The sequence below is a fragment of the Geospiza fortis genome, unplaced genomic scaffold, assembly GCF_000277835.1.
Source record: "Geospiza fortis unplaced genomic scaffold, GeoFor_1.0 scaffold29, whole genome shotgun sequence".
Lineage (NCBI taxonomy): Eukaryota > Metazoa > Chordata > Aves > Passeriformes > Thraupidae > Geospiza > Geospiza fortis.
Window position 1 is genome coordinate 4,253,818 of NW_005054349.1, and position 27,095 is coordinate 4,280,912.

General features: G+C 40.6%; 1 protein-coding gene across 1 annotated transcript in view; it reads right to left on the reverse strand.

The window, feature by feature from the left end:
- LOC102040271 (connector enhancer of kinase suppressor of ras 2-like) overlaps positions 1-27,095 on the reverse strand; it is a 163,548-nt gene that overhangs the window by 96,151 nt on the left and 40,302 nt on the right. The window contains exon 3 of the mRNA XM_031058825.1: positions 7,091-7,254. Within this exon, the coding sequence (XP_030914685.1) occupies positions 7,091-7,254 (164 nt within the window). The remainder of the gene's footprint in view (positions 1-7,090; positions 7,255-27,095) is intronic.

Genomic DNA, 27,095 nt, shown 5'->3' on the forward strand with positions numbered 1-27,095 from the left:
TCCTGCTTTCTGCTCTCCACAGGTATTGGCAGAGTGGATTATTGTGCAGGAAAGGATGCCTGTGAAACCCAGAGAAATCAAAGCACAAGAAGCAATAGACAGTCCCTTAACAGTGCACCACGCCACGCCGGGGCAGCTGGTGTCAGCAGAAACACCATGAACTGGAACAGGGTGTTGCTATAAAGGTTTTTCTTTTATCCCTGTGCAGAGAAAATGTCCATTTCTTTATCCCCAGCAGTGGCTGGGATCAATCAGCCTCGGAGAAACCAGACACCCAGAAGGGCTGAAATTACAAAACAATCCCTGACTTCCAGCCCCAAACCTCAAGAGAAATCAAAGTTATGTCAGAAATGAGTGTTCCAATAATATCTCCTAAACCAGGGATAGAAGAACATATGGACATTATAATATAATACTATTATATTATCCCAACACGAGCTGAAGTGAATTTTGAATTTTTGAACATTGCCCTACAATGTTGCACACATGTGGTTTTTAACCCCAGCTCATTACCTACCCATTCATTTGCATAAATTTCTGCTCCTGCATTGGCCTAATAAGTAGCAATACAATTTAATTGCAATTATTCTGGGGGGTTGTTCTCTGCCAGTGAGTGACAGGAACTCACAGCATGAAAAGGAATGAAAGGTTCAGAATCAAATACCACAGAGCTTACCCAGACACAGAACCAACATGAAATACAGTAATGGATTATAATAAATGGATTCTTTTATAAATTTCTAAATGGAAATAAGTACATTTCTTTCTCAGAAGCATTCACCAGCCAAGCCTGCCATGGATTGGGATCCTCATTCTCACTGCTACTTAAACAGATGCATTTTCAGAGGAAAATTACAAGCTTTGGAACAGGTTTAACACTTGGAATGGAACATGTTTCACTCTATTTTGTGGAAAAGAATTATTGTGTGACAAGAGGAAACCTCTCAACTATGTCAAAAGACAGGAAAAGCAGAAGGTTCTTTCCTCTCATTTACTTGTTAACACTGTCTTGCTCCAGAGGCAAAGGATGTGCATAAATTCAAGTACTTAGCAGCAATCAACACAGCAAATTCATACTTTTCCTGGTTTTTTAACCTAAACAAAACCATAAGTAGGAAGAATACAGAATAAAATGCAGCCAACTTCCTTTCTCCTATTTCCACCTCGCACCTCATGTTGTGGCAAGGGATGAAATTCTCCCTGGAACACCTGAACAGGACTATTTCCAGTCTGTGTCTAGCTACAGGATAAACACACACCCCATGACCACAGAGTTTGTGTGGCCATGGCTGCTCTGCAGGAATGATAAATTCAGAGAGGATAAAGTTCTCTAGAGAGTCCAAGTCTAAGTAGCTAATGTATTTAACACAAAAACACAAATCCAAAAGTCAATTTTGTCCTAAATTCCTTTTGTAACAACCCTGTGCTTGGGTATCTCTGAAAATGTTGCTTGCTGCACTTTTATACCAGCACTGCTGGTGCTGCTGCAGTACCCAAAATAGTCCTGCTGTGTGCTACTGTGGAACAACTGGTGTGGAATCAGTGGTCCTTGAAGAGAACACTGAGAAGACATCAAGAAAAAAATTCCCCTTTACTTTGTTCTTTGTTCAGATCAACTCCCAGAGCTGCATTTAGCCTGGTGATTTTAGGAAGGATTTCATTTTGGTGGTTACTCGACACAAATAATTTGTAATTACATCCAGACTTCTCCAGCACACCTTAGCAAAACCATGAGATTTTTACCTCTCCCCAGTAAGACAGAAGAGTCAAGCACATGCCTGTAAAGTCCCAGGACTTTAGGCTGCTCTGACTTGTTTGTACAAACTTAATTATCCTCCTTCAATGCCCTCATCCTAAGAGAATATGAAAATGCCAAAATTGTCGACAGACTTTTAAAAGGAAAAAAAAGCCAAAAAACAAACCCATACCCAGACAATCCTTAAAATCAGTTATTTGTCCAAGTTCCATGATTTGAAAGGCTAAGAAAGAATGAAGCTGCTAATTAGACTAATCAAAAGATGATACACATGTTCTAATATGTGCAATAATTAACCCACTCAATTCAACCGTATTAATTCAATGTTTTGGCACAGCATGATAAATAGCACTGGACTGCCAAAAGCTGAACTTCTTTTCCAGTTGAAATTAATAAAACTCTCTGGATGCATACATGTTTGTGGAGACAAAAATAATGTGTGCGCCAGGTTCCTCATTCCACTGAGGAGATGGAATCTCTTCATCTCTCACCAAGAGGGATGGCATTCCACTCCAAAAAAATTAGATTTATTTCCACCTACTCAAGCATCAATATATATATAAAATGAAGATTTTAGTCTAGAATAATTACCTTTTAATAACCCCTGAAATATGGGTGGAAAAGAAGTATTTGATGCATAGAATGACTTGTTAAAAGTGAAACTTGCTCACAAATCAGGTAAAGTAAGAAAAAATACTTCTTAATATACTTGCAAAATTGACAAATCAAAAAGTCAAGTATTAGCAGAATGAAAAATTAAAAGGATCTCAAGAGAGATCATGGTAGGTGTGGCCATTAAAATGGTATTAATTTAGGAGAAACTTGAATAATTTTAATTCAGAAGAACAATGTTATCAATAGATACAGAGGCAGCCATGAAAGACTCCACCTTCACCATGAGTGCTTCAAAATAAATCACTGCAAACTGCTTTCCACCTGACCAACAAATTCCTATTGTTGTTGCAATTTTCTTAGGGAGATGCTTAATAAAGAAATATGTTAGAAAAATTATAGAGGGGAAAAATTTGTTTGGTAGCTGTGTCCCATATATTATTTTTAAAAACCCAACTAAATATAAATTAAATTCCTACAGTTGTTGTAAACATGTTGACCATGGTGACTTTATTGTGCCTTCTGGTGGAAACCCCACCCTGCCTGGATTGTGGCCTTGCAGAAACTGCAGACAAAGTTTCTAATCTTTATTTCTCCTTGAAATTTCTCCCCAGCACAAGGCCTTATTTCACAAGTTGAATGCCTGTGAATTAACAGTACTTTTAATTACTTGAGATACAATCTCTATTGGAGCATTCTTTTCATTTCCCATTCATTTTTCATCCGTTCATTATCAGTCTTTCTTCCCTGTTTATATTTTAATTCGTTCAGGCTTTAACAATATACTGACTCCAATACTGTCCTAATTAAATTAAATTTATTGCAGATTTGAGCAGCAAGCCATGTTGACCTCAAAATAATTCCTTTTTCTTGCTTCCAGTATACTTTACTCTCTATCAAAAAGTTCTTTTCCCCAGACCTTGCTACTTCTGCAGATTCACCTCTCTGCAACAAGTCCTCCAATAGATATCCCAATTAATATTTCAACTTCAATAAATTTACAATCCAAACCCAAGTGGCCCACAGTTTTTAGTCCCTAAATGTTAGTTAGGTCACTTCAAATAAATAATTGCAGAGCAGTTTCTGACCACCCTAGCAAGAAAGGACTTTGATGTTCCAGATTGGACTTTTTCCCCACAGCCATCATTCCCAATTTTCTTCATAATTAAAGCACAACTCAAAAATGTCGTTCCAGAATGGTCAAAGAACTGAAGCTGAAAGTAAAGCTCACCTGTGACTTTGCACTTCATAGCACATGAATTCACCCCTCAGCAAGCCCCAGAGAGTGCCTGGACTTCTTTCCTACAGAGAAAGTTCCTCTCACCTTTTGCACTCTGATTTTACCCTTTCATAAAGGAGATTATTTTAACATTTGAAATTATTTAACTTTCAGGTAAAATACATACATTTCTATATCACCATATTGCATGGGAGTATTGAATACTCTTATTATTCCCTTTTCACATTTCTTTCATTTTTTTTTCTTTCCCACTGCAAGTCATGTTCCAGTGTGGAACCTTTTCTAGCCAGGATTCTCACATGAATTTCCTATCTGAACTCAGCTTGCTTTCAAAAGAAAAGTGGATGTAAAAATCATGTCAAGGGCTGACATGATTTTTTAACAAACAAGGGTTTGTTATGCACAACATAACAAACCTTCCCTGCCTTTAATAATTTGCATTTGGAATCTGGCTAATAGATGGTGTGGGAATGGGAATAAAAAACCAGAGTTTCCTCCTTTAGTTTTGGTTTCTTCTTGAATTAGAACCTTCTTCACAGGTTCTGGGGGTGTTCTGGGGGGGTTCTCCAGGGCTTGCATCCCTGGAACTGCAGCTGAGGCACCATTCTTGGTGTAACCCCACCAAAACCCCACCAAAAGCCCAGGGCCCATCCCACAAAAGCAGAGGCCCTTAGACCCTCAGGAAAGGCACATTCCAGCATGTCCCAAGGAGCTCAGACAGTGACATTTTCCTGGAGCAGCAGAGCTGCTGTGCAGTAACCCCTGCCCAGTGTGAATTCCTGACCACCCTGAGCATTCCAGGGAAGATTTCTCCTGTTCCCACAGCCCACCCTGCAGGGATGGACTGCAGATCCCGCTGAGGCTGCCTGGGAGAAATGGGTCATGAACTTGGGCACTGCCCACTGCCAACCAGAAATCAATCCAGAAATCCATGCAGGGAAAAACAATCAATGTTCATTGACAGCCCAGGCAGGGCAAGAGCAGGGCAGGGATGGGGCAGGGACAGAGACCCAGATCCACTGGGAGCACACCAGGATGGACAGAGGGACAGAGCAAAGTGCTGATGGTGCCTCCCCTCCACAGGTAGGATTTTAAGACCCAGATTGTTGGAATTGCTGCTTCCCCACTCTTTTTTTTCCATTAAAAATGTTGAAAATAAAATTCAAGTATTTGTATTTATGAATGTATAAACAGAGCTTGTGCTCTGCACCCTGTCCATATTTCCAACACACATTAAAGAGGGCATTCAAGTACTGATTCCTGACTGCCTGGGGCTCTGTTTTACCTGCCCACAAACTGTATTAAATTTGTAATGCAATTCAGTGAATCGAGGGCAAAATTATGTGTTCCGTAAGACATTCTGATTTCAATAATTTCCTATATGTTAACTCCTGTTCAGTGGCATAAACAAAATAGAGATACTCTTTAGCCCCTTTAAAAATTACATTTAAAATAAGATATTCCCTGAGGTTTTTGCACTAGCTGTTCTAAAAATCCATATCAGTGAGCAATTCCAAGTCACAATTTTTTCTGGTCGCTTGGCCAGCAGTCAGACATTAGTGCAACAATCTATCAATTTTTCAAGAGTAGCACAGAACAAGAAAACAATAGTGCTATTTTAGAAATTTATTTCAGCTCATAAAGGCAGCATCAGCTCTCCTCTCATTCAGTTTCTGCCATTATTAAAAATAATTAAAACGAGATTCTTAATGCTTTCTAATTACATGGATCCAAATCCTAATAAATGAGTACAGATTTAAAATAGATTTTCTACTGAGTCTGGTAAAACTTTTCTGTGATCCTACAAGAATTGAAGAAGATGATGTACAGAGAGCCAAGGAGAAATGTCAGAGGCAGGAGAACACCCCCAGGAGCAGAGCTGCGGGCAGCAGAAAAGCACACGGAACAGGCAGGGAGAGAAACATTTAGAAGCAGGAAAAAAAAAGAAAAAGGCATTTTAGAGCCAGAGTGAGAAAGGAAGAGAAAGGGCAGAAAGGCAGGAGGCAAAATAAATTATACCAGGAGCTGGAAAATCCCCATCCTGCCTCAAAAGGAAAAGTAAGGTCAGGAGGCAGCACAGCGAGAGCTGCACCATTGACCAGCAGCAAGAGGTACATTTTCTGTGCTCAAAAAAGGAAAAAATTCACAATAAAAGAGTCAGCAGAGCCCTCCTCGGGGACATACAGGGCTGAAGGGAGATATGTTCCCAGAGGGGGCTGCAGTGTCCGGGCACAGAGGGCTCTGCTCAGGTGACAGAGTGACACAGGGCTGTGCTGGCTCCTGGGTGTGGGACACAGGGTGTCCAGGGAAAAGCTCCCCACTTCGGGGTCAGGTGTTCCCAGAAGGCCCTGGCTGTCAGGGTCTGCAGCACACACCTGCCCCTAAAGCCTTCCCCTGCTCTGACAAAGCTGTTTCATTTGGAGGGGCAGATCTCAAAGCACAGAGAAGATATTTTGTCATTCAAAGTACGGGAAAGAAGATGAATGATAAGAGGTACTTAATTTTTTTTTCTCCCCCCCAGATCAAGTGCATTTTGCCTCACATTTTTCCCATCTTACTTCTAAGTGCCAGTTTCCCTCTTGGAAACAATTCCTCTTAATCAAATTCCCACAGGATAACCCAATTATTCAAAAGCAGAACTCCTGATAAAGAAGTAAAATACTATGATTGTCACATGTCATTTACCTATGTAATTTTATTATTTTGTGTTTTAATATTTTCAGCATTCTTTCACCTGTCCACCTACATGAACAGAAGTTATTTTATTTTTAGAATTAAGTTAATACATCACATTTTATTAGCTGGTAGGAATAAAATAGCAGAGGAAAAAAGAATTTTTTGATATCAAATACTTTGCTAACAGGTTAACCAAATTAGTAACCTAGTAATTAATAATATGAACAGATAATGCCCTTCCAAGAGCTTGCAGGTTGCTGAAAAAACCCAAACCCAACTTTTTGTCAACACACGTGTCTGTAATTTAGATAAAGTCAATTTTACCACTCCAGTCTCATCTTAAAGCTCATTTTAAACAATCTTCCAGTCTAATTAGCATTCCCTTCTGGCTGTGTGGTACCATCCCTCTGAACGCTGGCATGGTTAAACCACTCAGGTCTACTTGGTTCAGTGCAGTGTGGCAAATGTCAGTGAAATACGAGGGCATATGGCACATAATTACAGAACCATATGGATGCCAGGAGTGATAGTCAGCAGCATTTGAATGCAGGACCAAGAAAGTCAGAGGAAAAGCAATCAAAGACCATCAGACATAATCATTAAATGGATAAATATAGTTTCTATGCAGCTGAGAGAAGCCAGGACATGTCTGTCCTTTACTGAAGCAAAGGCTGTTTGAGCGTGTGGCCGTAGAGCAATCTCTACATTATTTTTAGCTTGGTTTGGTTTAGTTTTTCAGATTTTAGTTTGGTTTGTAAATTTATAAAGGCAGCTCATCAAGGTGAGTGATGCAAGGAGTCACTTACCAATGCACAGAGCAGATCCACTGCTTCCAGGATCAGCTCCTGGTGGCCAATGCGAGTCACCCCCAGCTCCTCCAGCTCCTGGTGAGTGATGTGCAGCAGCTGCTCCCCGTTGATCTTCTCTCTCTCAAAGTTTTTGATGTATTGTTGGAGGCAATCATCGAGGCCTGGTTAGAAAAGCCAACAGCACAGATTCAGAGAGAGGAGAAAAACGCAATGAAACAGTTCTGTAGCTCAGAAATACAGAAATTTCTTAGGAGTGCAAGCACGCTTCCTTGTTTGGGGCTGTTATGGAGAGCGTGCAATGAAAATTAAACTTAGATAACCCAGCACATGCTGCTAAAGAGAGAAGTTTATATCACTGATGTTCTTTTCAACATTTTTAAACATTTTAATAGTAATTCAAAACCTTCATGGAGACAAGGGAAGGACAAAGCAGCACAGAGAGTGACTTTATAAAAAAACCTTTTTCTCGTGATGTCACAAAGACCTAAATATAAGTTTATCTTATGATTAGGAACAAATTCTTCTTGTAACTCTTCCAGGACTCTTCAAGGTCAAAGAGTTTGGCTGTCCCTGATCAGGAAGAGTTTTTCAGGCTCAGTACCCACCCACACTGACTCTGCTACACCCACTGCCAATTCTCATCCCACATTATCCAGATTTCTGAATCCAAACAACACAAAAATGGTTTTATTACAACACCTCCAACTAAGAATACAATTTTACCCGTGCACAAGGAATTTTTCCATTTCACCCTGAAACTTGATAGGGTGAGAATAATATTATTTTGTTTCTCAGACCAGAGAAGAAACTGATGAACGATGCTGAAAGATTTTTTTCTTCCTCCAAATCTGTTTCTGAACCACACATGCCTTGAATTTCCAGCCAGAACGATGAGTTGAACACAGGAATCTACTGCTGAAAGCTACATGAGATCCCTCCAAGGTCCCTCAAGGACTGTCAGATTCAACAGAAATCTGATGTGCACATGATTTTCTAGAGAGCTACAAAATGCACCTTCAATAACTTCATCTACCCAAGGAAAGTAAAACACTGATTCTCAGTTACTTGCCCTGCAGTGATGCAGGTAAATCCAAAATCCATAAAATTGCAGAGATCCAGAAAGCACAGAAATAACCAACCTGGGCATTTATGACAGAGCTTTGGAATGTAATTTCTGCACACAGCCGTTATCAAATTGACCGAGTTTGCAGAGCAACTGAGAAAAAGAGTTCTGACACCTTGTATGGGTGTGCTGGGTGTCCCCACTCTACACCCCAATAAACACAGCTCAGCTGGGACAAAAGGACTGTGATGAGAATGGAACAAACCAAAGTGTTTGTCCTCACTCAGTAAATACAAGGGGATACATTGCAGTTTCATTTAATTAACTCTTCTTTCAACACGACCCAATTATGTGCTCTGCAAACTGATAGTCCTGAGTTATGTTATAGATAAAGCTCATTTACCAAGTCAAGTGCACAGCTTTATATTCACTTACACCTATGTCCCATACAAAGCTGGTTCAGTGATAAAAATGTCATATTTTATGGTGTAATTCAAAAGTATGAGGTAGTTTGGGAGATTTTTAAAGCTCAAATCAGCAGTCTGTAACTAATACCTAAACCTTTTCTCTATTCTAAAATGGTCTGCAAATAGGAAACAACTTCTTTGCATCTGTTCATTATTTTTAATGATCTCATGAATGATTTTACATAAGTATAGTTTAGTTCAATTGGCTGAGTCACTGCAAATTCTCTGTTTATTATTTAACATTTTTAACTCCGAGCTGTTGCACATTTCTGTTCCATCTTGCTCAAGAACAATTCTTAAAACCATTTTAGAGCAAAAATTCCAAACCCCACACCTCCCAGATTTGCTTTTAGTGGACATTGCCCCAAAACTCAGAAAAAAAGTCACAAAAGTGCTACTAGATATTAAATTATTTTCAACAAAAGCAAATTAATTAAAAAATTTAGGATCAGTGGCCCCAACAAGCATTTGTAGCATTAAGAGAGATTTAGGAAAACCCAAGTGAATGTGCCACGCTGTGAGAAGTGTGCAGTCAGATGTATTAAACCTGCCTTTGTGCCAGGGAGAATGTATGACAGCAGAGCAAAATATCAAATTTGTATTATTTGTGCTGCTCTGTAATAGCTCCCCAGGGCACCTTTACAAGGCATTTACTTACTGGTGCAAACAGTGTGGCAGTTGTCAAGAGAATATAGAAATATATCATTAAAGGGCCAGGCTGTCTCACAGAATGACAGCACTTAATAAATACACACCAAAAAAGAGAGATTTGCCCATTGCTCTCTGCTTTTCTGTCTCTCTGGGAGCCAGCTACTGAAATGTGGAACATTCCAAAGCAGGAATTCAGCATCAGGAAAATATTCTTTATTTTCAGGGCTCCGATTGTTTTTACATGAAAATAGCCCAGATGAAATTAGAAAGGGTACAGAACGAGCTCATGTTGACTCACCCAAACCAAATGAAATATTTATTTCCTCAAGCCTCTCAGGTCTCATTAGTGCTCTTTATGCATTTTCCCTCAACATCGTTTCTGTTTACAGATAAGTATTAAGGCAGTTCAGACTTATAACTAAAGAAAGGAGAGGTTTTAGCTCTGCTTAGATGTAGGTAAATAAAATTAACCCACTGGTCCCAAGATACACAACATCAGTGTCAGGCAAGAAACACAGAAATGTGCAGTTCTCTTGCTGCACATTCTTATTTTATTTGTGTGCATTTTGTAACTAAACAACATCTCCTTCAGAATGCAATAAAGTGATTGAAGAAAAATTGTTTAAACATGGATGTTTTACTTTCAAGCCAAGGCTTAACACCCGTGGTGAAAAAATTACAGTTGGGGGTTGGAGAATTTTTATTTCTCCAACCCAGATGGGCTCAAGGAGTTAACTCACTTTAACAGGAAATCAATGAAGGTTGAAGACATTTACTAATCTCTCAGTGTTATTTGAGAGGACAAGAAAAAAGGAGTTATCCATCAGCCCAAGTGCTGACTGAGTCAGCTGGGAAGTAGCTCTGGCTGAACATTGCATTAAAAGCTGTATAAACCCTTGTGCTCAGAAAATGAGGGAAATCAGGGAAAACACCCCATAAACCACATCCACCTGAAAATTCTGACATTTTCCTGCTGTATGGTTGGATGCCATGATCTCAAAGGTCTTTCCAACCTAAAAAATTCTATGATTTCATAGTCTCTCTTTCCATTTATAAGTTTAAAAAAAATCATAGTGAATCCACGTGGCCTAGGAAAACTTTATCTCCATATTCAAAGAGCAGAGGAAAGGAAGCAACTCTGATATGTTGACTGCAAACTTATTCTGCAAATACAGCATCTAAAGTCAAAGTCAGGAAAACGTGAATAAAAAGGAGTTAGAAAATAGAAAATTGTTAGGGAGAAAGGGCAGGAAAAGAAGAGCCAGTCAGCTTGAAAATGTTTATTTTTAGAAATGCATAATTAAGAAAAAAGGAATAATTGAAACAAAACAAAGCAAAGCCCTGAAAATATCTCTAAATCTGATTTAGGTAGTAACTCAGAGCAAACATTACAGAAGAGATGCCACATATTGTGGGCAATAAGGTTCACTGAGATTAAAATGAATCTTTCCATCCGTGTCAACAAATGGCAGGTTTGGTTTCCATTAAAAGCACAAACATTGCTGCCATGTTATGTAAACATCTGTCCCTTTCCCTCCACTGTTGGACAGAGATATTGAAAATATTACCATTAGTTATAAAAATATCTGTCCCCTCCCCATCTGCACTGGACAGAGACAGTGACAATATTGCCATTATTGAAAAAATTACTATAAAATGAATGAAGGGAAAGCCCAAGTTGTTGCCTTTGGTGCAGGAACGGTGTAGCCAGTACAGCTCTCACAGGAGAACTGCAGGAACAATAGCTCTGTTAAGTGTGATCCATCCCAGAAGGAATCCCTAAGTTTAAAATCTGTAATTTCAAAATTTTCATCTCTCCATCACTCACAGGCATTTACTCACTTCTTTTTTCCTATCTTTTAAGAGATTTTTGCAACTTACTGAAAACTACTCTGGCTTTTTAATCTCTCCTAAAGAATTCCTGCCCAAAGGACGAGCCTGTTGCTGCTCCATGAGAACTCCCAGGGGAAAATGCAGCAGCTGGCTGGAGCAGCAAAGCCTGGCTGTGAAAGGGGGGTCAGGGCAGGGCAGGGCAGGTCCTGCCAGCTCTGCCTGGCACAGACACAGCAGCTCCCACAGGGGCACTCCCTGGAAGAGAAGGGGATGCAAAACCAGCCCCTCTGGTAGGAAAATGCACAGTTGTTTTTGGGTTTTAGGGTGAAAAAGAAGGAACTCAGTTGATGGGAATGCATCGACCACTCCTGGCTTCAGCACTGCTGCAAGAGGGGTGAGAGCCTCTCTCTCACTGAGGGTCTGACAAAGTATTCAAAACCATATCTAGAAATTAAAAGTACACAGCGCAACACTAAACTCCCACATGCACAAAAGCCTATAAATAAATATAATATAGAATTTGAATATAATATAGAATAAATATAATAAAGAATCTGAGAAGTGTCTGTGGGACCTGGATCCAAAGGACAAAAGCTGAAAGTTGATGGGATGATCTGTCTGCTCAGAAGAATTACACTTTAGCTAAGACAAATTAACAACCTATTAATGTGTCTCATTTGACTATTAAAAGCTGTAATACAACACTATCTCTGCTCTTGCAGAATGGTGACTTGTGAAAAATCAACAGATCAAAGTGAAACAGGGACAAATATCAATTTTCTAATCTTGTTGTGTTGTTGTTTCTGGACTTGCAAGTCCAGAAAATCAGCTCATCCCTCATAGAAAATGTAAAATCTCTCACTACTGTGCTGGAAATTCTCTGATTAATTAGGGAAGGCAGCATGAACTTCTGCTTCTGTCACAACCTTCAGTTTATATATGCAGATCTGCTTAAATACATCCAGCATTTAACAGCATCCACAGGCTCTGTCCAAATGCAATTTTTACAGAAAGCAAAAAAAGTTGGGTTTGGTGTTTTTTTAAAGAACAAGGGATATTTTCCATATAAAGCAATATTCAGCAGCTAGCTCGAAAGATCTGGAAGGAATTGACTGACTGGCTGGCTGAGAGACTGGAGAGAATTCATGCCTTTTCCTAAATGCAATTTTATTGAATACACACATCAATTCAGCTGTGTTCTTGATCAAAACCCCTTTGATTTATTACCCTGGGCTCACGCACAGTGGAGCCTTTCCAATTCTTACGTAACTTGTAACAAGGAAAATCATCAGGTGGGTATTTTTGCCAGTGACGTTCGAAAGCTTTTTAAGAATTATTCAGTCCAAATAAAGAAAAGGCATAATCCTCAGGGCCATGTTCACACTAAGCTGACTCTCAAATACCAGATATTTGTTCTTAAGCTCTTCAGGAGGAAAAAAATCAAAACTGTTTAGAGCGTCAAGAGAAAAGTATCTTCATACTACCACAATTCAGAAAGAGACAGATGGAACAGGTTTGAAAACACTGGAAAACACCAAGCTTGGAATATTTCAGGCCTCAACTCTCCTAAACTTCAGAGTATATTTGAAATCTAAGGATTGCAGTATTTTGCATCTTTAAGCCTACATGTCACAAACCTGACCTAGAGAAATACAGTAGCTAGATGACAAAATTTCACCAAAAAAAGCACATTTAAAATCGCAACATAGCGATTTTAAATGTAGAAGAAATTCACAGCAGAAATTGACCGACACAGGAAAGGAAAAAAAAAAAAATCCAATTGTTCTGAAAAGAAGAATGCCTCAATTCTGGCTTTATGTGACCTTTGAATGCTTGACTGTGCACGTAGAATGTGTTTAAATGTTGCTTCCCGGCTGAGTTTCCTCTGCGTCACTGCGATATTCACAGGGATACAGATGGATGTTTTAGATGCAAATACAGGCAGACTTGTGCTGCTTGAATTTACAGATCCTCATCTGCATGAACAGGAACTGGGGCGGGATGAGCACCCTGAATTGATGCTTCCCAGGCACCAACTGACACCAAAAGTGTTGGCTGCCATTCCAGGCTGCAGCGTGGGTGGAACTGCACTGGGCATAAACTCTTCCACTGGTGTCAGGCCACAGCTCCAGGCTGGGCAGTCCATGGGGTGCTGCCCTTGCTCCATTCTTCTCTCCTGAGAGTGCCAGATCCACAGGAGCACCAGGATCTGCCCTCTCCAAGCCCCCTGCAGACACTCTCAGCTCCAGGATCCAGCTGGGCTCTCAACAGCTGGAGCACTTCTGCATTTCTGGTCCTTCATTTCTGCTCCTCATCCTCCCCATCCTCATCCTGCAGCTGTCCCTGGCTCAACTGTGCCAGCCACAGGAATCCTCTCCCCCTCTTAGCACAAAATTCTGGGGATTCTTCCCCTAAAAATACCCTGTATATCTTCAACTCCATTCACTGCCAGCTCCCACTTCCCATATTCCATTTTCTCTCCTTCCACACTGCCTCTCTTCTTTTATTTTCCATGTGTGAAAAACAAGAGCTTGTCAGCTCTGCCTCCTCTGTAGCCAGCTGGGAAGCAGATTTGGGAGAGCACGAGCTGGAAACTTCCAACCTTGCTCGTCTTCTCTCCCCAGACCAGGTCAGGGCTTCACTCACAGATCCCACTCACAAAGGGACAAACTCTTCAGGGAACAGAAAAATCCACAGCAAGTTCCTAAGTGCCCATGTTGTTCCCCTCCAAAGTGTCCTCCTCCAAATCAGGACCAACATCACTGTCCCCTCACCCCAGTGCATGTCTGGACTAAGACGAGCCTCCCAAATTCTACCCAATAAGCAAAACCAGTGGGGATATACTTCACCCCGTCACTTCGTTATTTTATTTTTTGTACAGCTAAAGCAAGGGGCTTTCTCATAATCTCAGTGCCTATAAATCCAAGATCTTTCCAGCAGCAATTTTTCAAGATAACTTTTCCAAGATAATTTTCCAAGTGTTATCAAGACAAAAGCTGGGCTCAAATGATCAATATTTTAAGAGTTCACAGCAGCTGAGAAGGTTCTGTAAGGGGATGTGTCAAGCAATATTAATAGCAAACGAACAAACTGCTGAACTAATAAAATTTGATTTAATGCTATGCCATCACCCTTAAATTGACATTCATATATATGAAGTAAATGACTTTATATAGCTCTGCCTTCATTACCTATGAATGAATAATAGGAAGTGAAGCCATTCTAACTTTGTCCTCAACACTTGACAGGTGCCATGGAGCTGTGGGATTACCATGGAAGTAATAAACAGCATTTTCAGGAAGCTTGCTGGAACCAGACCTGACCACAAAGAGGTTTCTGGAAGAGAAGTGTCATGTAGAGAGAATGGATCACATTTTCAGGCCCAAGTGTGTGCTCCTTGCTGCCACATTTCCCAACAATTTAACCTCGAGATATGTCACTGATGCTGTTACTGACCAACTTCCCATAAAAGTGACAAAACCCAGAAGCATCTTAATTAGCTCTGTGTGCTAATGAAAATCTACGTCTTTCTTTAGCTTCATTAATTTTCTCCTTGATGAAGATATAACCACAGCCCCCAGTCATTTCTGAAGCAGCATGGCTGAGGGATGACCTGGAAGTGCTCATGAGCCCCCAGGTTCAGACCCCCCATGTAATTAATGACATTATTCCACATTCCAGAGTGTCTGAGCTGAGGACACTGGGACCTTAATTTGTTACATTTATTTTAAAAGAGAAATGCTTTGGCCCAATGCAAGGCAAGTGCTTTTATTTGCTGCACTGGACTATGCAAACACAGCTTTATTTTTTTGAGTCAGTGTTTGATGGGAGCCTGTCCTGACAGAAGTGCTGGCTCCAGCACAGACATCCTGGAATACATGTCCAAATTTAACAAAACTTTCAGAACCAACTAAAAAGACAATACAACATATTTTTGGACTTGTGAATCTATCTAGAAGAATCTTCATGGTTTATTCTCAAACCAAAATACAGAATTTGCACAATTAAATTCCCGAATCTCTTTGTGCAGTCACAAAAGATCTCTGTGCCAGAATAATTCAGGTGATAACAAACATCTCTGATCTCTGGGATCAGTAAGAACACTGAGGAGAAAGAACCTCCACCCTTTGTACACGAGGGATTGCGCTGCCTACAAGTGGAGAATTGATGTGCTCAGGGTTCACATTCCTCCTTGTTGCAGCAAGTGCCAAAGGTTGTGTTCTCCTCTGCCTGGGTTGGAGGGCAGGGACAGGGGAGACTTTTCCAGCTCTCTGCTTCCCAGAGAGTGTTTTTGCAGTAAGCATTAACTTGCTGCCAAAGATGGCAGAGGGGAAAAACCTCTCACTGTAACAAAACCAAGCAAAAACCCCAAAACCACCAGGAAAAAAGAGCAATTCTTAGGCAGAGAGTAAAACAGGGAATCAGTATTTCCTTCACTAGAGCCTGAGCACATTGAGGTGAGTTTATTTCAGACAGTTTCCACTTTAGAAAGGTTAACAAGTCTAATAAGGAAGGAGCAGCATTAACCATGTCTCATCTACAAGCACTGATCTTAAAAGCAAAAGTACAAGAACAAATAAATATAACTGAAAGCTCCTTCCTCCATGCTTCTGAGAGTTTATCCACCTTGTACTGTGCACAGGAAGGTCTTAATCACAGATTGACCTTCAAAAAACGACTTAGGTATCACAGAAAATCAAACAAACCCTCATGCCAAGGAAGTTCTTGTACAAGTACTACAGGGATATGCCCCATTTGTCCCTGTCTTAAATGCGAAGAAAAAAATGACTGAAGAGTGAGATAACGAGCCTGTCTGAGCTAATCAATAGAGAGGAGGTAACCTGTCAGACAAAATTCATGTAATAGCAAGACAGACATTTAAAGTTCTGTGAAATGAGTCCTTCCCTAAAAGTATCTCTGATCACTTTGCAGCAGAGCTGCACATTAAATTCAGTTCATCATCATATCAAACCCCATCCAGGCACAGGGTCACAGATGCCTCAGAAGAGTGACTTCCCAGCCAGAATATGTCTAAAAAACTGAAATTTTCTGAATCACATTTACAGCTGTTCTACAGAATGTTCTCAATCAACCAAACTCGTGTGGGACAGGCAGAATCCCTGGGTCACATCCTCCCCCCACAAGTGCTAAGGCTTGCAGAGCTGAGAGGGATAGAGAGCTGACAGAGTAGAATCAAACAAAAAGTGCTACAGATGTTTCAGTGCCAAAATACATTAATTCTTGTTTTGACTTCACTGACATATTTTACTAAAAATCCCAGATATCAAAAGAACAGCCAAATCCAGCGTGGGTGTTTGGAGTGAAAAGCCCAAACAAATCAGATTTCTGCTCAACCCAATTTCTTCAGCAGCCACGAGTCCATGACCTAATTCATGAGTCAGAGTTTAGACACCTGCAAGATGCAAATTCCCAAAGTAGAAGGTGGCCTTGGCAACTCACACAGTTCTTCACAGACAAGCCAAAAATCAGATTGCTGCAAGAAGGAAAGGAAAGGGGGAGCATTTGATCTTTTTCAGGGATATTCAGAAGCTTTGGTGATGGCTTCTGTTGGCACCTACTCAGCAAAGGCTGTGGATCAGTTGATCTGAGATTTCACCCACATCTCTCCTGCCCCTTTTTCTCCAAGGATGCCACACACAGCACTGCAGCTTTACTTTATGTCATCCTGTTGACTCTGTAAATCTGAATGATCTTAAATGAGGCTCTTTCCTTCAGCAGTTTGCAGGAATTAGCTCTAGCAGTCAGTGGGGAGCTCAGTTAAAAGTCAGGTCGTTGGCAGGAATTGTCAATTAAGGCAATTCCCAAACTAAGAATCCATATTTTTATCAATAGGAAATGTACAAAACTAACAAAAGCAGGCAAATGGGAAGAAATCAAAGAAGAAAAATTCATCAGCCTGTAAATCCTCCTGAAGAAGTTTTTCCCTTCCCTTTCCCCATTTTTATTCCATGTTTCTGTTCCATGTCTATACCAGATAAATTTATTATGGTTGTTATTGAACAAAGTGAGAGCTAGAAATTTTTATTCACTACCACTTTGCATGCTGTGCCAGATTAAGATAAAGTCTCTGGCTTCAGCTACATGATGAAAGATATTACTACATCTTAAATCACTATTATTTGGTGTTTTAATTCTGATTTCAAAATGTTTTGCTATTTGATCTGGACATAGTTTATCCAAGATTAAATAGGTCTGTGAAGTAACATGAAACAAACAAGAATCTTATCCTATCTAAAGAACTCTATAGCCTAAAGTCCATGAATAAAATATGATTACAACTCAACGTATAAGAAAAATCCATCCAGCAAAGCAATAATTCAGTACAAACAAAAGTAAAAACCAAGTTACAAAACATTTCAAAGCCACAGGATGTCACTCACTCATATGTTTGAAATAAGACCTTTTAAAATACCTAAGATGATTAAATCTTTGACATGGCAGCATGCAAAAGAGGGACATAGGGCAGACCTAATGCTTGAAATCCAGTCTCTCTGACAAGGAAACACCAGGCTGGAAGAACTGCAGAGTTCCCAACTACCATTCTTGGTTATTTTAATGCTCTGCACAGGTAAAGCTTTTCTTTCAAGTCATCAGACAAGGAGTAAGAGATACCCAATAGTAACGTGTCAGTGTGTGTGCTGTCCATAAACCCTCTAAATAGAGCTGCTGATGAAAAGGTAAATGCAATAACTGCAAAAATACTCTATTGAGCAGGATAAATCAATTCTGTGTCAGCAAAAGCAGCACAATATGAAATAATGTTTCTGGGGACATTCCCCATGGCTTCTTTTGCACTTCCCTCACAGCCTTTCCCAGTAAAGCCTCAAAAAAGGAAATTCTGCTCTGGTTTATTTTTCATATGAGCGAGAGAACAGAACATGAAGGACAGGAGAGATGAGCTGGCTCCTTAAGCTCACTGAGCAAGTGGTTTGCTCTAATAGGATCAAGCAAAGTGTAACTCACAAACAATGAGTTACGGGGAAAGGTGAGTGTGCAAAATACAGGTTCCTGTATAAAAGAGCTGTGATGAGAAAAAAGCAGGAAAACCAAGACTGAGGTAGTTCAAAAAGGTCAGAAGCATGACTTTCATATTTATGAAACATTTTTTCTTGAAATTGTTGCGTGATTACCTTTTTCTAAGTTGCCATTTTCCTGAACTTTTAGAAATATCACACAAAACAATGACAACCTCAAGCTAAGAAATTAAGATATTATTAATTTCTCCATTAAAATGCATTGTACCACCTATTGCTGCAATTTCTTCTTCCCGGAACACTACTTGGTAAATGAAAATGTAAATCTGGTCTCTTCAATCACTCTCAGCACATATGGAAACACTCAGTGCATCCAGGATCCATGAGGTTTTCTATCCAACATTTAAATATTAGGAAAAATGAAAATAAAATTGAAAAAAAAAACTTGAAAAGTTCTTCTGTGAGGGTTATAATGGGTATCATTTATAAAGGAAATGTTGCCATTTACAACCAAATGTTCCATCCCATAGGGTCCTCCCAGGGGCTGGATCCCACCCAAAGAGCAGATGGAGCTGGGGTCTGATCCCACAGACACAGCACAATTCTGATCCTTCTTGATGCCTTGAGATTTTAGCTTCTATATTTTTCATATATTTGTAATCCTGCAGTTCTTTAATGAATAACTCTAAACTCCATATAGAGTGTTAGTTACTGTCTCCCCATTTTGGGCAGACACAAAAATTCCTCTCCAGGCCTGGGAATCAAGGACTCCTCACTGCCTCTGGCTCTGACAGATGGAAACCAAAGTGAGTTGGGGGAGCAAACTCGGGGTCAAAGACTTCATTACCTAAGGTTTTAATTGCAACATTAATCCCCAATATGCAAATGGCCCAAACTTATAAAAGTGTGCAAACCCGTGACCCATCATCCATTTTGGGTGTAGCCCCTGGGGGGCTTCATCTGCCCCAAAGGTCCCTGAAGGCCCTTCAATAAATATCACTGCTTTTATTCCCTTAATTCTGTCTGCCCTCTGTTTTTAGGTAGCCCCAAAAGGATCCCCCCAGCACTGAGAGGATTTTGGGAGTGCTGAGCCATGGTTGGTGCTCTGGCCTGGCCAGGGACACCGGGCCTGAGGGGGGACAATAGAGCTGAGGGGGACGCTGGGGCTGAGGGGGACAGACACGAGGGCTGAGGGGGGACACACACAGGGACTGAGGGGGACAATAGAGCTGGGGGACACTGGGACTCATGGGGGGGACAATAGGGCTGGGGGGGGACACACCAGGCCTGGAGGGACAATAGAGCTGAAGGGGGACACCAGGGCTGAAGGGTGGAACACACCAGGGCTGAGGGGGGACAATAAGGCTGGGGGGACACCGGGGCTGAGGGGGGACAGGGCAGGTGGAGGTGGCACCTCAAGCCTGGCTCCAGCCCCAGGCAGGAATGGCTTCATGGCATGAGAGGATTTCACTCCTGGCTCCAGTTTCTGCTGGAATTGTGTCGTTCCCACCGTGGCTCTGGGCGGATCTGAGATCCAAACACCCCACACCCCACAAACGACCCCAAACCCAAGCCCAGCTCCAGGCATCCCCAGCCTCAGCCCAAAATGCAAAACCAGCACAGGGAAAGAATTATGGAAATGGATTCACTAGTGTGAAATCATTTCAGGTTGCATTAATCACATTGCACAGTTTTAATTGGTCTCTTTTAAAAACTAAAGGTTAAGTGCATTATTTCCCTGAAGTGAGCACCAGCTATTGATTACCTTCAATCTGAAAATTAATTCAGTTATTTCATATATTTTACATATATTAAGATTCTCCCCTTTAAAAGCTTTGAAGAGATCTACTTCAGATAAGACATGTCTATCACATATCCCTCCCTAGTTTATGGCCTCTGTAATTAAGAATTTAAAGGACTTCAGAAACAAAAAGTTGTCAATTTTATCTTAAACATAGCAGCTGTTTAAGATTGAATTTGGACTTTTCCTTTGCTATCCTTTTACCAACAACAAGTTACATTCTCAAATGTAGTTTAAGTAACTTGATAATGTAGACAAATTGACAATATTATTCAGTGTTTCATTTCCCTAAAAATATATCAAGGGGACTAGAAAAATTCAAATTATGACCTTTAACACACATCTAACCATGTTGTTTGCTCCCTGTGAGCAATTTGCAGATTCTAACTTAAAAGAAAAAAAAATAGGTGCTTGCAAAACTGCTAAAAGTCATTTCCAAAACTTGAATGTCCTTGACTTACTTTAGTCATTTTCAGGGACAGAATGAAAAATTAGTATTTCCTCTAGAGGGCTTCAGGATCTGTATTATTTCCCAAGTCAGAGTTAGATTGCACGGAGTGGCTGCACTTGTGAGGGTCACAGAGGCTCCTTGCTGCTCTGATTCCTCCTGCTTTGGGCAAAAATCCTCACAATTAGTGGAGAGCAGAGGTCAGGCCCTGATGGTCCTGCCATGATTTGTGTCCTCACTTCCCAGTGCTGCTGTGAGAATCCAGAACTGATGGTTATGTGATTATTGTTACCAGAAATGCTGAAGTTAATAAATTTCAACTTTGTTTTCCTGCAATTTTGCTCCTTATGAGAACCAGTACTTTCTTTAGAGTCTTAGTGCCATAGTAACATGAATTCAAAACTTAACAGATCTAAAGCAGTGCACATATGAAAACTCATACATCAAGTAAATGTTGTTGATGATGATAATGATGTTATTATTATTTTTAATTTTTCTCGAAGACTGTATTGTGATAATCCTGCTAACCAAGTTTCTGATGCAGAATTTTCATACAAATATAAAATTTAATTAAAATTCAGGACTTCAGACCTAATCACTTTACCATCTCCATGTCTGCCACCAGAAATCCAAGGCTTGATCAGCCAAGATATTCTGCTCTACATTCTGTCATTTTCCTCTGGTTTTGTGCAAAACTTTGTGCTTTCTATGTCTACCTTACTCCTGAGCCACTGTTATTCAGCAGCTCCTACTTTTCAGGTTAAATCCTTGACAGTTACAGGAAATCTTTTTTGAGATGCATCTCAAGAAGGGCTTGGACAACACTCTCAGGCACAGGGTGGGATTTTTGGGGATGGCACTGTGCAGGGCCAGGAGCTGATCCTGGTGGGTCCCTTCTAACTTGACATATTCTGTGATTGCTTAATTTCATAACTGAAACAGCTGCCAGTCTGTACAACTCTCCCAACCAAGCACATTTTCTTTTAAAATAGAAGTTTAATTAGATTTATCTCCCGTTTGATGTTTGTCAGATAATTGGAATCTGTGGAAACCATAACTGGAACTAAAATTCCCACCCAAAGATCTCCCCTTCCATTGAAAAGACTACTGGACACAAAGATATGTGAAAAATATTTTTTTATGAATTCTGGTGTGATTGTGGATGCTCCTCTCTGTGCTACCAGCCATTATTTAATACAGGAAGCACTGCAGTGATGATTTGTGAGAGCATGGCCTTGATTCAACCAAGAACTTAAGTGCCTGCCTGACTTCTCTGTAAAATGCTAATCCTGCAATTGATTTCATGGGAATATTCACGATTCAAATCAAACTGAAGTGCTCTGCTGGAGCGTGGCCAGAGCACGCAGAGCAGTGCAGGGCTGAGCCCAGGCTGCCCAAAGCTTTGGAGATGGTCCCATCCAATTTCACAGATCGAAATTCCTGTCTCTGGAAGGACACCCCACAGAAAATTTATACCTCACTTAGAGCCTCCTCCATTTTGAAAAATCCCCTACAGGAATTAATGTCTCCCCTGATACTTCCTGCTATGCATGAGTGCCAATTTCCTCAGGAAAGATGATTTTTGGTAATGTGTTTACATCTTCCAGAGCTGACCAGTGCACCCCTCTCAATGTTTTTCCACTCTAGGAACTTGATGTGCTGTGACTTAAAGAAACTACATTCCTTGCGCTTCTAGTAACCTGCTGATTGAAGAAAGATATAAACACTAAAGAAAATTTCATATTATATCTCATAATCTATTAATTGTCTTCCTCTGTAATAACCTTTGGAAAGTACTTTAAGAAATTTGTTACAAAACTCTTTAAAATTGTCCATAAATATTAGTTTGCTCAGAAAAATACTGCATAACCTTTTAGGGACTCACAGTTTTTCAGTGGACTGAAGGGAAAAAAAAAAATCACCAGGGGATAAAAATATAAGAACAGTGGTCTCATTTCAAAGTGAAGTTACTGACCACAAAGAGATGATGAGAAAAAATTCCAGACCATGATTGATGGTTGGGTCAGCTCTGGAGACCTGGAGCCAGTGAGGAGCCAAGAGAGGTGCAGGTGTCCTGCTGGGCACTTTTCAGCCCAGGGACAGCAATGTGAGACAGAGACATGAAAGAAATTCCTATTTCCATTTTTCCTGGACGAGTCTGTCTCAGCAAGGTCAGGTTGGTAAATACACCGAGTCTGAACTGAAATCAAAGAGATTTGGCTCTACATATGGAAAGACAAAAGGTCAAAACAAGTTTCTTCTCCCAGCATTGAAGGAAAAATCCTTGGAGACTTGACTGATAACAGATGGTGCCTCAATGGATGTTTTTTTCATCAGCTTTATGATTAAACACCTTCAAAAGGTGCTCAGCTGCCTCCACCTCCCCTTTCAGAGTCAGGAGGAGACAATTCTATCAGTTCCACTGGCTCCAAAATGAAGTGATCACCCATATTTGAATGAGCAATCCAGTGGTGGAGCTCATGAGAGGACAAGTTCAGGGATTTCCCCCTCTCTTTTTGCAGCTATAAATGCCCAATCAAACTCCAAATTTAATCTAAATGATCTTGTAAGGACTCTCTTCATGCAACTCCAGTTCCATTACAAAAATATCTTTTAAAATAGTGCTAAATAGGCTGAAAACAACCTGTAACGAGTTTATTTTGCATATTGGGAAAATGTCACGTTTCTTTGTCAAACAGGTTGTTACATCTTGCTACTACAAAGTTGGCAATTGTGCCATATTTTGGATATACTGTGAACACATTTTGATTGGGTTCTGGCAGGCTCCCAGTTAAGCTGAATTACAATGAATGCCAAGAACACATTACAATTTCTCTCAGTAAACACGAGGCACAGTTCTCAGGCAAGCAGCCATATGCCATGTTCTCACACACTTCTTTCTCAACCCAAAGAGCTGAATTTAGCTGTTGCTTACGAAAGAAAAGGGAAAAAAAAAAGACACTCAAAGGATCTCCTCTTATAAGTAAAAAAAGCTGAATTTGTCTCAGTGTTCAAATTCACTGACAGAGAATCAGAGGAGATTCTGATCTGTATGGAATGGCTCCTGGAGAAAGGGAATTCCATTTCCAGGGCCTGGGGACAGGGGACAGCAGGGATGTGGTGTCCCTGTGCTGGCTGGAGCAGGGGTTTGGCTTCCATGGCCACACAAATATTCCAAGGCTGCTGCAAACACCACCAAACCCTGCTGGAGACACCAGGCCTGCCAGTCTGAGGAGGGACTTTAGACTGAGGCAAAGCTCCTTTGAGAATACAGATATCTATTTTAGAGAGAATTTTAGAGTTTTAGTTAAAAATGCACAAAGAAGAACCAAGTTGGGAAGAGGCAGAGTCAGAATTCAGAGTTCAGCCTTGGGTAAGGATCTCATTTCTCACAAAGAATATGGATGTTGTTAATCTTTTTGAACCTCACTGAAATGACACCTCTCTTCTTTGAAGCCAGTCCAACAGAGAAAACACAATGGGAGAGACAAAATTCACCTAAAAAATTAAATAAATAAAGAGGAGATATTTTGGATACCAGAGCTCCTTCCACAGCTGCAATCACCCTCCTGCTGGAAAGGGTGGTGCTGCTGCTCTCCAGCTCTTGCCTGCACGTTCTGAGGCACTTTCCTTGTTAGCAAAGCTCAGATCTCATTATAATTCCCTGTTTCACAGGTAGGAAAACTGAACCAAAGAGATGTAAAGCAATTTTCATCAAATCACACCAAAGAGCAGCAGGAGAACTAGAAATGGGCCCTGTGTCTGTTCACAGCTTTCATGTATGGGTTTAATTAACTGGGAAAAATTAGAATCTTCTCTAAGCAGAAGTGAAAGGGAGCTCACACATTACCTGATCCTCCACCAAAATATTAATGGGCTCTGAGAAAATAAAGGGAAATTTATGACATGCACTTCACCCTCTGTTTTTGGAAAAGAATCTTTCAATGTTTGCAACAAGCACTGTTCAAGCCACATTTTCCTCTAATGCATTTTAGTTTGCAAGTGTTCATAATCAAAATAAATTCCAAGTACCGCAAATGAGACATGGAAAATTACATCCACTTGGTCTACCACATCTTTATCACATTCTTCATGCCAAAAAATTCAAATTACTCTGTATTATGTATTCACACATTCTGTCGCTTGCTCTTTAACTCCCCTTGTTTTCCCACACATCTCTTGTTCATTTTGCAAATGTTATCTTGTCTTTTTCAGTTTAATCCTCTGTACTCCCATTTCTTTATCTCAGCACCTCAGTTTGGAGAGCGAGCCTTCTGTTTCTGCCATTTGCATCCTGCAACCTCAGCTCCATTCCTCCTTCCTAACCCGCAATTTGTGGTGCCATTTCCACTGAGGCTCAGCTGAGAGGCTGCTGAGAGCCCAGTAATGATGCAGGCATGCTACAATTTGCAGTCCATCCCTCTGTGCAACCCACTCCATCCCCTTCCAAACAATTTTAATTCCACTCCAAGTATGTGCTCTTGCCATTTTTCTCTCCTCCCAAACAGCATCAAAATTCATCCCCTCCACAGGTTTTATTGCCAAGTTGATAAACCAAAAAATACATTTTACTACGTATTTCTCCAAAATTTAGATGTGCACTGGCATAAGATTTTTCCCAGCCCTTGTTTTTCAATAACTTCAGCCCAAAGGGTTCTCAGAACTCTCCTGCAACCTTTTTTCTCCCACTGCAGTGGATCCCCAGGGCTCTGTGCCTCCACAGCCTCAATCTCTGATGGGTCCATGGAAGAGTCAACTTCCAACTGCAGTAAGAAACAAATCTGAAACGCTTCAGGAAGATGTTCAACTGCAATATCTCATCAATACATGAAGGATCTAAACGTTGTTTCTATAACTAAAAGCCATCCTGGACTACACCATGAGGAATTCTAATTTCTGTCTCATTCCACAGGCAAGGTGGGGATAAGGTGCTCCTGCAGCTGCAGTAGCTCTGAACATCCCCCTGGATGGAAAACAGCTCAGATTTTCACCCCCAGCTCCAGAGCAAACCCTGCCTTTCCAGAAGCACAGTTGATGTGAAACCCCACTCTGCTGGGTTTTAGAGCGTCACACCTCGGCTGAAAGACTCCTCATTGCAGGGGCATCATCCAGAAAACTCCTGTGATTTCACCCTGCTCACCTCAACACCAACTGCTAAAGATGTGAGCAAGGCCTGCTTGGAACTTTAAACCGTTGTTTTGGGTTTTTTTGTCTGCTGCTGGATTTGCTGCTATACTTTAAACTGATTAAAATTTTCCTCAAATTTACGCTTGTCTCCCAGTTCCATTTTGTAAAGCCTCACACACACACACAAAAATTGCTTTTGCCTTTCAGTCTCACTCTCCTTGTCCTTTAATTACTCAGTCCTTTCTCATCTTAAGCAGCCTTTGCTTCCCTCTCTCTTGAAAAACATCAAGTCTCTCTGGGAATCCACCTCCAAACTCTTTATAGCTCCTCCACCACTTCACCTTCCGAGTCTCATGACGTTATTTTCCCTTTCCTCTGCCTTTTAAAAATTGGCTCTTTTCACATTCCACCCAAACTGCTCCCTTTCATTTCCATAGCCATGGCAGGCAGGGTGTGCTCATGGAACACATTAACAAGAAACTTAAAAGGCTGCATCAACAAAAAGGCTGAAATATTGTCTGAGGAGATCTGTGTGACTGAGAACTAGACCAGTAGGAAATGAATGAAATACAGAAATACAACAGGCTGTGCCATCTGGGGACTATTAACAGATTACTGCTACTGTGAGGAGAGTCATCAGTTCAGGGAAAAAAGATAAAGCAAAAAAAGAGGAGTGGGAAAGGGAAGAACCTGAGTACTCCAAGAGGACTCCTGACAGTACTAAGAGAGGGTGGGAGGAAGGGAAGTACAAAACTCAAGTGAATTGGGAGATAAATTTTTCATATTTTAATTTACTCATACTGAAATTAATTAAAAATCTGTGGTGATTTCCTCCTTTTCTATTATAAATCTGTCAAAGTTCCCGTAATAATCAGTTTTATTGCTGCAAAGCAAAACCATTCTGCTCAGTTTTTGTCATGTATTAATGACTTGAGGCACATCCTACAAGCTGATTGTATTAATTATTTCATATTTTAAAAGTCTGGAATGCCATACTGGATGGTCTTTTAACCCAGACCTACAAGGGGTGGTACCTCTCCATATGTTCTGTCCCTATTCCTGCTCTTCCTTCCCTAAAAACCACTACACCTAAAGTGGCCAAAACAGAGGGAGAGATTCATCTTCCTCTCCCATCCACTGACACAAGAATTAGCTGCAGAGTCATCTTGCTTAATTAATTTTTGTAAAAGCATGCAAAATTTCAAATAAGATCTTAAAGGTCACAATCAAATCAGCAGAGCAGCCTTCTCCCAGCACCACTCAGAAAAATTAGTTCCCACTTCCAGGTGTTTTATGCAAGGCATCCTGCTCCATCAGCATTTTTCAGCCCCTCATTTCCCAGAAAAAAAAAAATGTAAATCACAAGATTTAGATGATCACATTGAAGGTGCTCTGATTTTCTGCTCAGCTCACTGCAACTCTGATTTCAAGATTTATCACAAATCAGTGGTTTTACATCAAGAAAACTTCCTTGGGAAAAAAGCAAGGAGGAGGAGGAATAGTTGCAGCGATGGCAGAACCTCGAGTGTGACTGATCAACAGATCTTTCTTTATGACAGACCTATACACAAGGAAAACAATAAAGTGGAGTTGTATAGAACAAGTGAGGGATCCCAT